This window comes from Melanaphis sacchari, unplaced genomic scaffold (assembly GCF_002803265.2).
Source record: "Melanaphis sacchari strain LSU unplaced genomic scaffold, SCAv2.0 Contig20_pilon_pilon, whole genome shotgun sequence".
Lineage (NCBI taxonomy): Eukaryota > Metazoa > Arthropoda > Insecta > Hemiptera > Aphididae > Melanaphis > Melanaphis sacchari.
This window is the reverse complement of record NW_020271042.1, coordinates 641,996-659,131: the sequence shown is the minus strand read 5'-3', so window position 1 is coordinate 659,131 and position 17,136 is coordinate 641,996. Positions and strand designations below refer to the sequence as shown.

The window sequence follows — 17,136 nt, the reverse complement described above, 5'->3', positions numbered from 1 at the left end:
TGCTTTGTTTTGGTACATTGTGTCAAATTTTAATTGAATACCGTTCGTATAGTAATAACTTGCCAAAAGCGTTAAATATAGTATGGTCATTCAATATCTTAATTAAATCAAATTTCCAGTACAGTCATCGTGTCGGTCTCATTATTATTAATAATGAGGTATAATTTTTAACCGTAATACGTTAGTACATAATAATGTATAATATAAACAATAACCACATGTAAACATTATGAAAGTGTAATTTGCTTTGTGTCAATATATTACATAAACAATGTACTTGCAATTAAATTTAATTGTTAAATAAACAAACTAATTGACAAAATGAGAGTAGGGACTGAGTAGGAAGAGTAATCACGAACCTCACCAACATACTGTAATAAAGATTTCAATTTAAAATAAATTGGTAATTAAGGAAGTATGTGTAAATATACCAACGATATTGATATCATTTCTTTCTAAATTAATAGCTAAGCGAAAATACAAAATATGTATGCATAGATATATTGAAAAGCGTATTGGGTAAAATGTGTACCAATCTGATATACTATATTTATTTCATAAATAATTGAAATATAAAATGAGGATAATTGCTTCTTTGTTTTTAAATTATTGGGCGGGCTACTACAAAAGTTGTATGTAAAAATTATAATTTAAAACAAATTAAACGTCTGTTAAACGATAAATAACAGTTACATAATACTTTTATTACAGATACCAAGTTAAATTATTAAACGAATTTCCATAAGATTTTAACGTGGCGAATGATAAAAGATAGTAACGATCGTAAAATAAATTGCATAATATTATAAAATAAAATAGTAAATGCATGATAAATTAGACAAATAAACAAACGTTCACAACAGATAAAAAAATTATGTAAACGACAAAATTAAAAATGAAGTTGCAATTTAAACAAAAATAGTCAGTGCCAATAGTAAACAAAATAAATAAACGGATTTTTTTAAGTTTCAAAAACAATAGAAATATTATTTTCAAGTGATAAAATGAAGTTATATCATAGTAGTTTAATGATAAAATTATTATATTACCGTATACAATTCTGTTCATAAATATAATGTAAATTATAAAAATATCATGCGTTAAAAACGGATTTACTTTAGATTATTCATATTTTGTAGAATTTGATAAGCAAAGAAACGATTATACAATTTCTAAAAATCCACTAATAATTCAAAAAAATCTAACACCATATTTATGTATATATTTATATATTATATATGTTACGGTAAATGACGAGAAATAATAATTTACGTAATTTACCGGTAAATATCGTTAATACCCATTTTTAATTTATATTAGTAGATTTTTACGTCAATTACTGGGAATTTACGTTAAAAAATTAAACAAATGGTTATTGTTGTATTTATATCATATATTATTAACTACTTATTTTCACATATTAATGATCCATGACATTTTGAATTACTTTTATATCCAAAACCAGCTTAATTTTTGAAAAATAAAGTATTTTATCTACAACTTTTTGTGTATTGATATGAAAAAAAAAATGTCATAATAAAATCAATACATTCATCACTCCACTCAGAATCTAAAAAGTAAAGTTTTGCTAGGCCACTCTGAAACTAAACCAAAACCATATGTACATTAATTTACATTATGTTGTGATTCTAAAATATTTTACTTATTGTTTGAAATTTGTTGACCATAATTATTATGAATTATCTCAAAGATTTTTATAGCAAATAAAGGTGAAATAAATTAATACATAAAATATATCCAGTTCAATGTGTTATAATTTTTATTATTTTAACATTTTCAAAACTGGAATATAACACTGTCTACGATTATTATTTTAATGAAAATCTATAAGTGCATTTGGATTATTGTTGTTTAAACATGTTTGGATCGTGTTTAAATTATACTACTCAATACAACCATAGTATATAGATACAAATTTATGGAATCAGACTACTTTGGGGTTGTGCTTATGACCTGGATGGCTGAGTAACCATTAACCAACATTATAATAATGGGTTTTTAAACCGTATTTAATACCACAAAATATTACTGCAAAATTTAAACTAGTCACTTTTATTAAAAAAAAAATTTCTCCTAACCCGTTTTTAGCCCTGGTACGTGAGATTAAGAAAAAATCTTTTTCAGGCGTAAACTTAAATTACCATTTAATTTTACTTACCGATCAGCGGCCACCAGTACTTCCATTTATAATGTATCTATTTAATAATATAATATTTTAAATAATTCAATTATTAATTTTGTTTTGGTTATTCTCTGGTTTGACATTATAATAATAAATTATTTTCTTAGTAATTATTATGAAAAGTAGATATCGTGCAAAAAATAATGTATTATACGTAATCTGATCAGGTTTTTTTTGCTCTAATTACATATTTTTAATGTTATCGCTTTAACTGTTTTAAGTACATATTGTTTATATTTCAATGTATAATACGATTTAAAATTTCTCTTAAGTAACTGCTTTAAGTATTAAGTATAAGCCTTAAGATAATCTGAGTAATTATGCATTTAATTTGATGTAGGTATTTACGAAGCAATTAAATAAATTGAATTGACCGAGCTTATACTTACCTCATTTTGATAGCTACATACAAACTGTATAATACGTAACTTTACATTTATTATTTTAATTTAAAAAATATTACAAACCAAGAGTACTATAAAATATACTCAACTTTAGTATTTATTTTATTCAAAAAATAATATTATATTTTTCTGTTAATATCATATTTGTAATGGTATTATAATTATCTAATAAATATACTTATATATACTAATAACGTTATATTTTTATTTACAGCAACGCGTGGCTGGGTCAGCTAGTGTATTATATAAATGGTGAAAAATCATTATTTAGTAGACATAATATTATTTTTTGATAACCTAAGATAAGATGCTGATTATTATTACTTTTATTATAAAATATGAATTGCATTGTTACAATTATTTTGGACAAATGCAAGGTTTAATTTTTTCAAATAAAAAATTACTATGTGAGAATGTATCCAATTACGTGTTATAGTATTTTCATAGATATATTTAATGTACCTCCTACTTAAAATAAATACGTATATTTATAAATGACGATTGAAAATATATGGTTTATGGAAAAAAAATAACTAATCAATTTGATAGAATATAATATTTTAATGATAATGGGTGTTTATATTATTACTCTAAATTAATGCATTAAATCAGCCGGAGATCCTGTATTTTGTTAAGTATTTAACACATTTGTCTATACAAATTGAAAAAATGTACATAAAAAAAAAAAAAAAAAAAAAATAAGAAAACATTGTAAAACGTTGCTTTTTCAAAGTACTGTATTTGTTTGATTGTATAGTATTGATTACTCTTATGAAATTTTCACATTAACCAGTCATTACTTCCATGAATTCTGAAAAAAAAGAAAAGTTTATTCTATTACAATTTACTACTTTAAGTAATTAATGCTAGACACTATATGTGCAAGCATTTTCACATCAATTATTCAATTAACTGTCATACATAAAAATATTACACTGTTTAAACTAAAAGGATTGTTTTGAGGATCAGCCCGACTTAGAGTAGACATAATTTCAATATTATATGAATTCTTCCGAAACAGTTGATACCTCGAAGTAAAATGTCCCGGGGAAAAAATTACACATGACACGGGAAAGTTGTAAACACAACTTACCATTAAAAAAAAAATCTAGCACAATTACGAATTTAAGAACCGTTTGCGTAAAACAACTCCAGACTAACAAATTATACAGAAAACTAAACGGAACAAGCTACCAAAAATAAAACAAATTCGTTCGCTGAGGTTTTTTAACTGTTTTGCGCAATCGAATCATTATTATCTTATTATAGGTATGAATGGTATGATCAACTATATAATGATTTATAGGTATATACTTATTATTTCTTTATGGGAGAGATAGTTGAACTGATCTTATTCGAAATGATTTAAATTTTATTTTTACGAGATTAGTGCGTATCTAAGTATAGTTAATGTTTCATTGCGAGGCCCCGGGTGCACTTGTATACAAGCAATTGTAGTCGTCGGGGGGGGGGGGGGGAATTTTTTTCGTATTGAGAGGGGTCGCTTTTAGAAACTAATAATTTACACGTTTGATTGGTGACGGAGCTTGTCAATAAAACGTTACGCCACAGCGCGGCAAAGACCTATACCATTTTTCGCGCAATGAACGTCCGAATCGACGTCGGGTCGATGAAGAATTTTAATAATAGTAATAACGTATTTTATCTTCGTCACATTTGCATTCACTTCACGCCACTTTGTTTATGACAACCATCGTATACGATGGTGTACATCCGTGAGTAGCCTCTGCTGTAACTGCAGTTGCCTCTAACTTTCAATTATTGCTGCTCGACTATCACTGCTGTAATTACTATATCGTTATAATTATAATTATTTATCTACCGACCGCAGTGCATAAGCCGCGTTTTCGTCGCCGACACACGAATTAGTTTTAAAAAACGATAAATTAATCATCGTGCATGCGGACGAACAAACATTATACATACATTGGACCCCACAGGGTCTGCCTTGTTACCGTTGTGATACGATTGAAATGGTCGTGATTAATCGATCGCAATAATAACAACTGTGTATGTATAATGATTATCGGCGTTTCGAAAGCTACAGGAAATCATCGTTGATAAACTATTTTTTTTTTTTTAATAACAACACTGATATCAAGCATTCACCTAAATAATAATAATCATCGTTTCCACTCCACGTCTGACAGGTCCCTAAACCAATGATATGATTACTGTCGATAATAACGCAACGGGGGACGTCATTTGCATACCAACCTTTTCGATCCCTTGAGGCATTAAAAATAATTACGTAATAACGTGTACACATTGGTACTTGAGAGATTTGCGCATCGTCTGTTTACCTGTGCCAAATTATCACATATCAATTGCGCATCAATGTGCTGAACAATAGAATTATATAAAAAATAATTTTCCATTAAAAATTTAATGATTTTCATAAATCACATATAATAAATATGAACAAATAATTAAAAACAAATTGAATTGTAGTCATAATCATATAAATAATGTACATATTTAAATGAACACTTTTGTTGGCACATTATAGTCATAGTTCGTTTACATCAATTCGTGTAAAAATGAATTGAAAATTATAAAATTTCGGACATAAAATAAATATGATGTCACAAGTGTTTTTTCTTTCCGTATAAAAATACTTTTAGAAAATTATTCCAGCTTTTCCACGATTTGAATTAACAAATTTGAATTGACTCGTTCTTACATGTACTCAAAACTCATAAGTTAAAATTACAGTATAATAATATAATGCTCACGCCTCGTATGTCTTCTAAAACCGTACGTCTCGAAAGTGTCTCATGCATTTTACTATGCATTTGAAAATTGGATGTTACTAGAGTAAATTTGGAAATGTACGAATTTTAAGATCAAAGTTAGAAAACAACTAGCATTTTTGGGTATATACCTTTTTTTTTAGTTTTGTTGTTAAATTATATTGATACGTGAATGATGTAAGATCTTTTAAACGGATGATGCGCAAATGATGTTTAACCCAAAAATCGAACGATGCGCAATTGTCCTACATAATAAGTCAAAATTAACAATAGCAATGCGTATATGATAACCAGCGGTTTTTCTTATAGTTAAACCCATTCAAAGCGTTTCGATAATATGTCTTTACGAAATTTCAGCTGTTTTAAATTCATAACTACATTAAAACAAAACAATAATATACCGAGATTCTTATATTTTGTCACACAGTTATGGTGTCCTATATTATTACTAACAGCTATAATATTATATTAAGATTTCGATGTATGATTTATATCATGAGAGAATTTATAATTTAAAAATATCTGTCTATTTAGGATCTATAACAAAGCTTTATTGGATTTATAAATAATAATATACAACTTACCGTCAAAGTCTACGGTACCGGATCCGTCTGCATCAATTTCATCGATCATCTGATCCAGTTCTTCATCCGACATGTTGTTGTCGAGTTCAGACAATATTTCTCTCAGTACTTCAGTTGTTATATATCCATTTCCTGAATGTAAATTAACAATTTTTATTTGACATTGAAATTTTCAATTCCAATAGTTTATAGTAACCCTTCACTATTCCTGTATAGCTAGCAAGTATGTATTTTTATTATTCGCACCTTCTTTGTCGTATAGCCTAAAAGCTTCTCTGAGTTCGGTTTTGATTGCTTCGGAGTCTTCTTCCTCCTCGGTCATAAATCTCGCTGCCAGCGTACAAAAGTCATCAAAGGATAATGTACCAGTTCCTTTAAGGGGAAAACACTATATGTATTATAGTAATAAAATATCTCAAACCCAAGTACAAAATTGAGACACAAATAGTAAAAATAAATAACAATCGACAATTTACACCGATTTCGGCACAGTAAGATATTATTTTTACCACATGCAAGGCCACCTATTGTACTAAATTCGGCCAACAATGGTGACTGTAAAATATACGCAAATTGCTATACTTCGGATGCATTATATTAGAGCACCAAGCGTTATAATATAGGTACTATTAACAAATAATAATATTATGGTTACAATGTACATACTTTGATGGCTATCGTTATAAAAATCAAAATACTTTTTTGTGGTGGCGGTGTAGGAGATAGTTCACTGAATGTGCTAGGTTAATTAATAATATGTATTATCTTTTAATCTTTGTAAAGATTTTTGAAAACTATCCCGAAGAAAAAATTCTCAAAAAACAAATTTATATTCATATAATAGCACTGTGAAAAATCATTTTTTTTTTTTTTTTTAAAGAATAACACCAACGCGTATAGACTAAATTATATTATTTTATACAACATATTGTAATGTATGGTATGATATAATCTTCGTAATGTGGTAATTTATTAAATATAATTTTAAGTAAAATTCCATAAATATGAAAATATTTTTAGTATTGACGAAAAAAATATTGAAAATAGTGTTCACATTAAATGTCTCATATACAGATATTTTTTCCATGGCATATTCATACTGAGAATATTCGTATCGTAGAGCCTGAGAGGTCTTGTTTTATTGTGACACGTGATGACGCGAATATATCTGTTTATGTCGAACATATAAATAATGGTAAGTTTTGTTTGACCCATATTTTAGAAGCTCCAAAGCGTTAGAGTTTAGACGAAAATAACAGATTGACATTTACCTATTATGTTATTGTAAAAATATCATTTACTTTATTTAAAATTAAATACTAATGTGTATAATTTATAAATATTTATATTTTATAGTTTGTAACAAATGATATTATTATTAAAAAAAAAAAAAAAAAAATTTAATAATTATTATAATTAGTTTTTTTGATTGTAAATTTACAAAGTATAATGAAAGAGTAACAATAAACATACATAGTTATTTATTTAAAAAAATTTAGATGAACATTTGAGCTATTTTGTTGAAACGTATAAAATTAGTTAGTATAACAATAAAAGTCATTAGCAAATTAAATTTAAAAAATAAATCTAAAATTATGTTAGTATTAATATTATTTTTTCAAGTATAACGTAAAGTGCATAAGAATTCACATGAAAATATCCCATAACTTGTAATTAAATATTATGCACTTACTGTTTGTAAAATTGCAGTCATTTTAATGTTTATATATATTTTCTAATACAATGTCAAAGTATTACATAGTAATATGATACAGTGGTATAATTAGTAAGTAGAAAAAAAATTTACTTATATCATGACTTAATATATTTGATACGATGGGAATATTTTATGGTATTATGCATTTTTATAACACAATAGTGTTCTATTAAATTCATTTTATCAGCCAGTTACTGTGTTATTTTTTTCTACATAGTTGATTTATATCAATATTTCAGATAAAAGTATTTTGTTTGAATGTGAATTTAAGATTAAAAATATGATATGCAATTTAAAAAAAAATATGAAGTACCAAAATTGAAAAGAAAATGAGTATAGCACGTTTAATGTACCATGCTGTTTACACTTTTTATTTTTAATTAACGGGGTTATGAATTTATATTCATAATATTGAAAAACTACAAAATACGTGGTATAAGAAATCAATGATATGCAAAATAATACGCTAAAAATTAAAAATATAAACTTAACTCATGACTTATAACAAACTGTGATCGGATATGCTATTTGATATGGTACACAAAATACGCGTTTAAAAATATGTTTGTATTTAGTTTTTTTCATTCATAAAATATTAGTTTATTTATATTTGTTGTATATCAGATTAAAAATTTTGTATTTTCTTTAGCGCTCTAGAACCCATTTTTATAATATATTGTTATAATAATAAATTGTCTGTATTGTATGTAACATACAAACTATATTATAACCAGTGGCAAATTTACGGGAGAGGGGGGGTCCCGGGTTCAACCCCTCCCCAGAACAAAAAAAACATGTATCTATACACCAACACGTTGTAGAAGTTTTTAATTAAAATATTATTTATAAATTATAAGAAAATACCTAACCAGTATGTGTATTCGGAGTTTTTAATAAATAAATTATAAAAACATTGTCAACAATCCATAAAAATCATAATAGTGGAGTTCCGGTGTCCAGTGACCGGTGTCGACACGTAGTCGACCGGGCGGAAATTTGTTGCGGCGGCACGGTAACGGCACGGCAAAAAGGCCATGGTATTGAACGTGTTAAATCAATATTTTATTACGGGTTTTCTGATAATTGAGCGATATAGACATACAGTCTGTATAACTTTCTAAGATAGTTGAGTTATTTTGGTGTGGAGTATCTATAATCTTTTTAATTTAGGGAAGACTAGACAGGTTAGCTATGTTATCCATAAATTCTTAAGATAAAATTACACCAACAGAAATAATTAAAGAACTTGTAAAAAAGAAAACACGTTTACCTTTTTTAATATAAAATTGAAAATGGAAAAATAATATATACTAAAAAATGACATTATAATTAATTTTTTTATTTGACAAATTATTGTACTGATAATCCTAAACTAAAAATTAATTTTACTAAAATTGTGACAATTTTTTTTTCAGTTATAAAATAATAATGTTTGTATTTATTTTATCTCTTTATTCCTTGTTTAAAATAAATAGGGCTGGAATTTTAACGCCCTAAAACATCTCAAAAAATGCCCCGAAAAAAATGCAAAATTGACTTAAAGAACTTAATAAATGCACTATAAAAATGTATTTAAATATATTCATTATAGCTTAAAAATTGGAAAAAAATTTAAAAATAATACAACAGAAGTGTATTTTTAATTTTTAATAGTATTGTACGTTGTTAATAGTCTTCTGTTATTTCTTTATCATTAGTGGTAAGGTAGGTATATCTATGATAAAATATTTGCCATCGACGATAACTTGTCGTGTCATATAATTTATTATTATTTTTAGCGTTGGTAGTTCGTCGGAAGTTCATCTTGTTAATTGTAACAATTTTCATTTATTTTGTGAATAAATTGTGAAAAATATTCTAAAAACTAAGAAAATGCACTAAAATCGTCAAAAAATGCCCTATAAATGCTTTAAGGTTGATTTAATCAAAAAAAGCAAAAAAAAAAAATTACTTTAATATAATTATCACCCAAAACACATTTTATACTTATGAACTAACGTTTCGAAACATCAGAAAAAAAAAACGCCCTTGCATTAAAATTCTAGCTCTATAAATAAACTTTATCATATAATTTTTTTTAAATCTTGCCCCCCCCCCCCCCCCTTCCAAGAAATTATTGAAAATACGCCACTGATTTTAATTATAAAGATTTATATATGGTTGAATTTAAAAAAAAGATTAGACTACATAGATAGTCTCTTCACTGTTAATATTTAACACTTAAATATATTATTTAATTAATATATTAATGAAATAAAAATTTGAAATTCGTGTTTTAGAGTTATTAAATACAATGTTTGCCACGCTTTCATGACACCAATCAATTAATAAAGTTTTTAAATTTTAAATTAATCCAAAACACGATACTCGTTTGAATGTTTTATTTAAATATTATACACATATTATAGTGAGTAATCTGATTGTAGGCCAATTAAAGAACATGATATTTATAAATAAATAACGATACATATCACAATATTATTTAAATTATTAATCTATAGTATAGATCTTGTTATTTTTAATTGTTTAATTTAGGTTGACATTATTTCTTATTTTGTGATAAATTGCTTAAATACAAACTCTCTGTAAACTACGTCCTATTAATAAATCTAAATATTTTTCTATTATAAGTCTTGCTTCATAAATTTAGACTACATAATATAATATTATACAGAAGCCTAAACCTTCATACATTGCCCAGTCGGCCTTCCTTTCAAATACAACGATTTCATCATGAACTAGCCATAGTTAGTAATAATAATAATATCTATAACATATAGTAATTTTTAAATGGCTTATCTTTTTCGACAAGCAAATTTTCTCTGTAAAACAAAAACGAAAATCTTAGCATTAATTCCAAAGCATTTTATATAGATTTGGGTTTTATACATGCTATAACATGTGTCACTACTCACTATTTAATTAGTTTGTGTGAATATTTTAAATCGTGTCTTATATACGCGTATTATATGAACGAAATAATAGACAAAACAATATTATGAGCAGATTAAGAAGCAAAACGGGTTGTATTATAGAATTAAAAATAAACAAAATACTTCTTTTAAAGATAACTTAAGCAATATTATTATATGAAATAATTTACTACACAATTTAAATTAAATGCAACAGACACATTAACGGGCGAACTAATTCATCTAAACTGAAGATAAATAAAAGCATAATACATGAATGGAAAAATCTTGAATTAAAAATAATAATACATTATAAAATAAATTAAAAATTTAACGTATCGTACAATCAAACACGTTATTTTGAGAAACTGCCATTTATATACAGTTTATCTTGTTAAGTTAAAAACTAAACCTATAAAACAATCATAATACGATATATTATACTTAAAAAACAAACATTGCTAATTGTTCACATTTCGAGTATTGAAAAGAATAATATGATAGTAAAAAATTTGTGAAAAACATAGCTTATAACTTATGAAGTCAAAGTTGTAGTGTTTGATCTATAAACAAAAATAAAATCATATGCATAAAGCGATGATAATATATGTAGCTTAAATTTGTGGACCGAAATTATATAATATGGGCAGGAAAATGACTAAGTAAAGTTACATCGTTGTTGAAGATACTGAATGATATTAATTAATTTACTTTTCCGTATAGTTTGTGAAGAACCAACTTTAATAAATTAAAACTTTAATATACATTTAAACATTTTAAAAAAACCATTTAAAGAAGATACTCATTGATTTTTGTATATTTTTCCGTATGTACAATATATTACAACATTTAAAACAAAACTCCCATTAACTGAACAACGAAATAATTTTAATTGATTTTATAAAAATCACGTGTCTTAAAAATTAGTTTAATTTTAAATTTTGGAAATGATTATAATAATTGTATTGTGTATAATATGTGTATTATAAAATAAAATAAAATGTTTATATTAAGCAAAATTATTTACTATATTGTATTATTTTTTAAGTTGTAAGCGTTTATAATTAATTAAATATAACTTAAATTTACATTTTTATCGTTAAAATAGTACTACTTTCGTATTACTTTTATTTTCTATGTTTTGAATTAAATAAGAAATGTACATTTTAATACAAGAACCATTTTGATATAATATGTAATAATATTGAATTTCCTGTTTTTATTATAGGTATTTTTAAAGTACATATTTCATAAATCGATTACCATATAAATATATTGGTGAGAGAGCGTATTATATTGTTATTATAGTACTTTTTTTTTTTATCTAGGTACCTTAAAAACTACTATTTGAACTCGACTAAATTATTTGTTATTGTAGAAATTAAGATACGCCTAATAAATGCGTTAGAAATGTACCTAAATAAAAATATGATATTCATAAATTGTACATTATTTAAATTTTTTGTTCATTATGATATACTTGAAATTCATAAGAAAAAAACTTTAACAACTAAGTACCTACCATACTTGTGATCTACTTTAATATTAAATGTTAAATGTAGTATTGTATATTATTTATACAGTAGTAAGGTAAGAGCGAAAAAAAGAACATGACTATTATACAAGTCAACTGTTTTATTTCATAAAAAAAAACTAAATCCTAAGGTTTTGTTTGTGCCTACATTGTTTGAAATTCGCTACAAAACACTTTCTATCGATAGCGCTTTATAATTCTCGACCGTTTTCGAAACAATAGGACACACAAGTATTAATTAATTTATGAAATTTTTTATACGTGTATATATTTTATTGAGCAACACGTAAAGTAAAACTAAATATTTATTATTTGCATGTAGGCGTGCATACTTATACCCAAAGCAATATCATATAAAGGATAAGATGTATTAAAAATTTTCATCGGATTAACCAAATTATTATTTCAGACGTTGAATAGGTACGTCATATACGCACTTCCCACTAGAAATTATATTCATATAAATAGTACGCAAATAGAGTGCTCATTTAGGGTCATCGGTTCAATCACGAAGAACGTTAAAGGATTATAGTAATCTGTACATTGGACTGGATGCGTTGTATAATTATCGATGTAGGTATAATAATTTATTAGTTGGTATCGTACGCGTTGAATAAATTATAAAGTGGTATTTATAAAAAAATATATCAAAATTACTTAAATAATTCGTATTATATAGTTGTTCATGCGTAAATTAAATAAACGATTACTACTTGTTTATAAGTTGTATGATAAGCAGGTGGTAAATTTATATACATAATAAAGTTTATTTTATAAAAAAGAAACATTGAAAACTTGAACTTTCAAATAGTTAAATACTAAATAACCATGTACATTTATTAAGTAATATACTGTTTATCATACAGTACATTGCATCACAATTATTTGTATATTGATTTTTTTTTTTATACAGGCATTAATAAAAAGTAAAAAAATGTGGGCGCCAATCGAGTGGGCGAATCATCGATTTCATCAGGTGATAAAAATAAATAGAAAAATGTATGCTTCATTATTATGCTATATTGTTTTATGTTTACCGTAAACCAGTACTAAAAACAATACTGAAATATTTAATCTTAAATGATTATAGTTATTCATTTAAATAATAACGCTTTTAAGTGGCAACGTTGGTTAAATTGTTCTGTTCAGTATGTATATAAAAGATTGTCCAAAAACAGTTGTGATTAATATGCATTAGGACAGTAAGTTAAGAATCACCTTAATTACATCGATGTTTGAGACCTTTTTTTTATACAATACATTGTATTGTATTAGTGCTTTTAAATAAACATGAAACGTAATTTGTTTCTCAATAACTGTTTTGGATTATGATTATGAAATTAGTACACTCGATAGGAAATACACTTAATAATAGTAGCGCTTGAAGTGCATTAATTTTTCTAGGAAACGGATAAATACCAATTCAAAAGCATATACGTATGGCTATTTTGTACGATTTAGTAGAAAATGTTTAAAAAAAAGTCAAAACAATATCGCATAAAGCTTGTATTATAATTTCAAAGAACCGTTCGATAATAATTTATTTGACTGCGTTTTTTAGTGAAACGTTTAATTTCATATTATTTAACAATTAATTAAAAAATATCAATAAATATGCATAAATTTAAACGCAAATTTGAAAAAAAATTGAAAGAAATTTGAAAAATTATAGCACATACAAATATTTTATCATATTCATATACGGTACTTGTATTTAGCACATTCGTTGGAAGGCCCTTTGCGTGTATTGCGATTATTAGGCTATTATGATATACAATGATCTGAAGGTCTGTATCCTTGCATTATTAGATATATATATAATAAAATATTATGCAACTGATTTAATTGAATAAGATGAAAATTGGTTTTCTTTTACACAATATAATGTATTATAATTAGAACAATGTGCAAAATCAATCACAAACTAATAAATTAGCCGGCGCGCCTCTTAATCTTACCTTGGTGGTCGATTTCGGATACGATGTTCATAACAGTTGCACTGTCGGTAGCATGGCCCAACATATCTAAAATAATATTGATGTTGGCGCACGTAATTTTGCCTTTTTTCTCCGTGTCAAATGTGTCAAATGCCTTTCTTAAAACTTAATACAATAAAACGTTATTAAAATTCCACGATAAGATTAATAAGTCCAGCTTTCGAGATTTAAAGCATTTATTTATTTATTTTTTTTTTTTTATTTTAATATTTGTTGGATTATATACAATATGTTTTTTTTTTTTTTTTTTTTAACATTTATTTGAAAATATACAATCTGTAAGGTTATTTACAATAGGCATATATGCGGTATTTATAATTTTAACGTGAGTTGACATGATTCTAAGGAACTACCCAACAGTAGTACTTTATATACAATATGTAATGGTGTTTAAAATAAACATATGTGCAAAAAAAAAATAATATATAAACTGTAAGACATGGAGACGAGAAGAGAGAAATCACCCAGCAGTAACACTCAGATATGAACACTAAAGCATTTATAATTGTCTAAACAAGAGCTTACAAAAGCGCTTGAATACTGTATTATAAACACTCAAATAAGCATTTAAAAATATTAAAATAAGGAAAAAAAGGAAAAAAAGCTCAACAAAAATAATAAACACAATTTTATTTTTTTCTGTGACACCATTTAACTTTAACATTTAAAAACATAAGAAAAAATGTTATTTTTAGAAATTTAAAATATTTTGCTCTTTTTCAGTATTTATGAATCATTAACTTAATTTTATACTTCTTAGTTCTTATAGATTTTTTAAAAATAAGTTTCAATTTATATAAGAATAACTGCTGAAAATGTTTTTTTATATGTTTCTTACTTTCTTTATTATGTTGAAAATCAAATGTTTTCTTAAGTTAAATAGAAAAATTATTTTTAACTCCTACTTTTACTGCAAATACACAAAAATAAAATCAACAATAACCAATAATTTTAAATTTTCGTAAGTATGGCCCATGTTATAATTAAGCAGAGATATGTAAAAAAACAAAAATTGTCAAAAAAAAAAAACAAGAATAAAATAATTTGTCTAAAAAATCATCAAAAAAGCACTTTCAAATTTCATATTTTGAATCATTGTAATATGATATGAGTTTCCCTAGTGCTCTGCTAGATTTTATGTTAAAGCAAAAAAATAAGCAAATGCTCGAAGTCCCGAACTCTGTTAATATCCATTTTTGTTACCTTTTAATTGATCTTTACTCAACGTTATGCTTTCCGTGTGTTCGATGGGTGGAGGGGGAGGGTCCATCCACGACTATATTATACATAATACACAAAAATTCATTATTATACACATCGACGAGTAACTTTTTTTTCAAGCACAAAATTTTAAATATTATTTTAAAAAGACTTACCATTTTTAATGTTAATATTTGTATTGCTGTCGTAAAAGAAAATAAGAAAATATGTCCGACGACACGTCCAATATTGTTTGAATCTGTATCCGATGAAAGCTTCAAAGTAACAATGATGTGCGAATATCCAATTGTATAATCTAAGACGATTTATTTATAGTATTTCAAAACGTTTAAATTACACGACGCCAATAAAAACTCAATCACTTTAATCGAACGGCGTGACATTTTTAGCACTGATTTCGCGAGTGGGGACATATATATTTATACATCCAATTAGTGCGCCACTTCATTAGTAGGCCAATCAAGAGTATTTTTGTTCAAGAAAAATAATAAGAAATATAATTTACTTGCATGTTATAACTTTCTTGAGAAGCTGTTATTTAATATCAATTATCCCACTCTAATATACCTACTATAGTTTAAATAGGATTATCAGATGTTATTGTGATATTATTATACTATAAAAAAACTAAGCTTAAATAACTTAATGATAATTAATTTATATCAACCAAAATCCTAGGAATATAATTAGGTAGTTTTGATTTTATTATTTTACTACCTACAGTATTAATTTAAACATTATTATATTATATTATACTCATAGGAAAAATATATTATTTTAAAATAGTGTGTATTCAAATTTTTTATTTGGTTTTAATTTTTTTAATTTTGACATAAGCAAACGAAACAATTTGTTAAAATATTAAAAAAATATATACTTATTAAATGTATATTATGTTGGTTAACGATTATTTTATTTTTTAAATTTAAATTTTTATATACTATACAATCTGTTTATTTGTAGCACTTTATTTTAAATAAGAATATGAACTATGAATAAAAATGGCATGAATTTCAGGAAAAAAAAGTAACCCAGCAGCGGTTACACTTTTTTAAATAAATACATACTTAAAATGTAAAATTCAATGAGATTTTGAAATGCAATTTTATGCAATTATTTTAATATACATGCAAAACTTGAACGTATTAAATCGAATAAATTAAATTGCATTTTGTCAATTATCTTGTACAAGTATTTAGAACAAATAATACGTAAGTTTTATCTAACCTTACACCGTTAAAAAAATTAAACTAAAGTTATTACTTAGAAAATTATTTCTGTATTTTTATTCCTGTAACCTACGTAAGTCGTTTAATACTTTAATCTGAACATCTTTTTTTTTTTTTTTTTATCACATACCTAAGGTTTTATTCAAAACATTTTTTTTTAATTAAATCCATTAATTTTTTAGATAACGGACTTTTATAATTAAAATATTTTCGTTTAAATTTTTTGTCAAGAATTTGCAAAGAAATTATTCTTACCAAATTATTATTTTTTGATTTGGTATAATTTAAAATTAATATGTTCAATTAATAAGTACAACAACATAATTTCATATTTTTTACAATAAATAATTTTATACAAGTAATTAATTTCATAATCAGTTATAAAATTAGCAACCACAATTTATATTTTTTATTATTAAATTACATTTTATTATCTAATAAAAAACCACTTACTTTGAATATAATGCACGCTAATTTATTATTATAGTATTAATTATTAATTGTAATTTTTATTGATGGTGTTGATATGAGAGAGAAGTGTTTCTTTTTAGATTGTATTTA

At 25.1% G+C, this 17,136-nt stretch overlaps 1 protein-coding gene across 1 annotated transcript; it reads right to left on the bottom strand.

Moving 5' to 3' along the window:
- Positions 1–3,216: 3,216 nt before the first annotated feature.
- LOC112593587 (troponin C-like) lies at positions 3,217–15,653 on the bottom strand. The gene is made up of 6 exons (XM_025338060.1): positions 15,502–15,653; positions 15,329–15,401; positions 14,087–14,230; positions 6,212–6,337; positions 5,966–6,097; positions 3,217–3,418 (listed from the first exon to the last, which is right to left on the bottom strand). The coding sequence occupies exons 1-6, from the start codon at positions 15,502–15,504 to the stop codon at positions 3,393–3,395; spliced, it is 504 nt and encodes a 167-aa protein (XP_025193845.1). The 5' UTR covers positions 15,505–15,653; the 3' UTR covers positions 3,217–3,392.
- Positions 15,654–17,136: the final 1,483 nt, after the last annotated feature.

Excerpts from the sequence above, each read along its gene's own strand:
- LOC112593587 (XM_025338060.1), bottom strand. Across the intron at positions 6,338-14,086 it reads ATCCGAAATCGACCACCAAG|GAACTGGTACATTATCCTTT; the intron begins GTAAGATTAAGA and ends TTCCCCTTAAAG. Across the intron at positions 6,098-6,211 it reads TAGGCTATACGACAAAGAAG|GAAATGGATATATAACAACT; the intron begins GTGCGAATAATA and ends ATTTACATTCAG.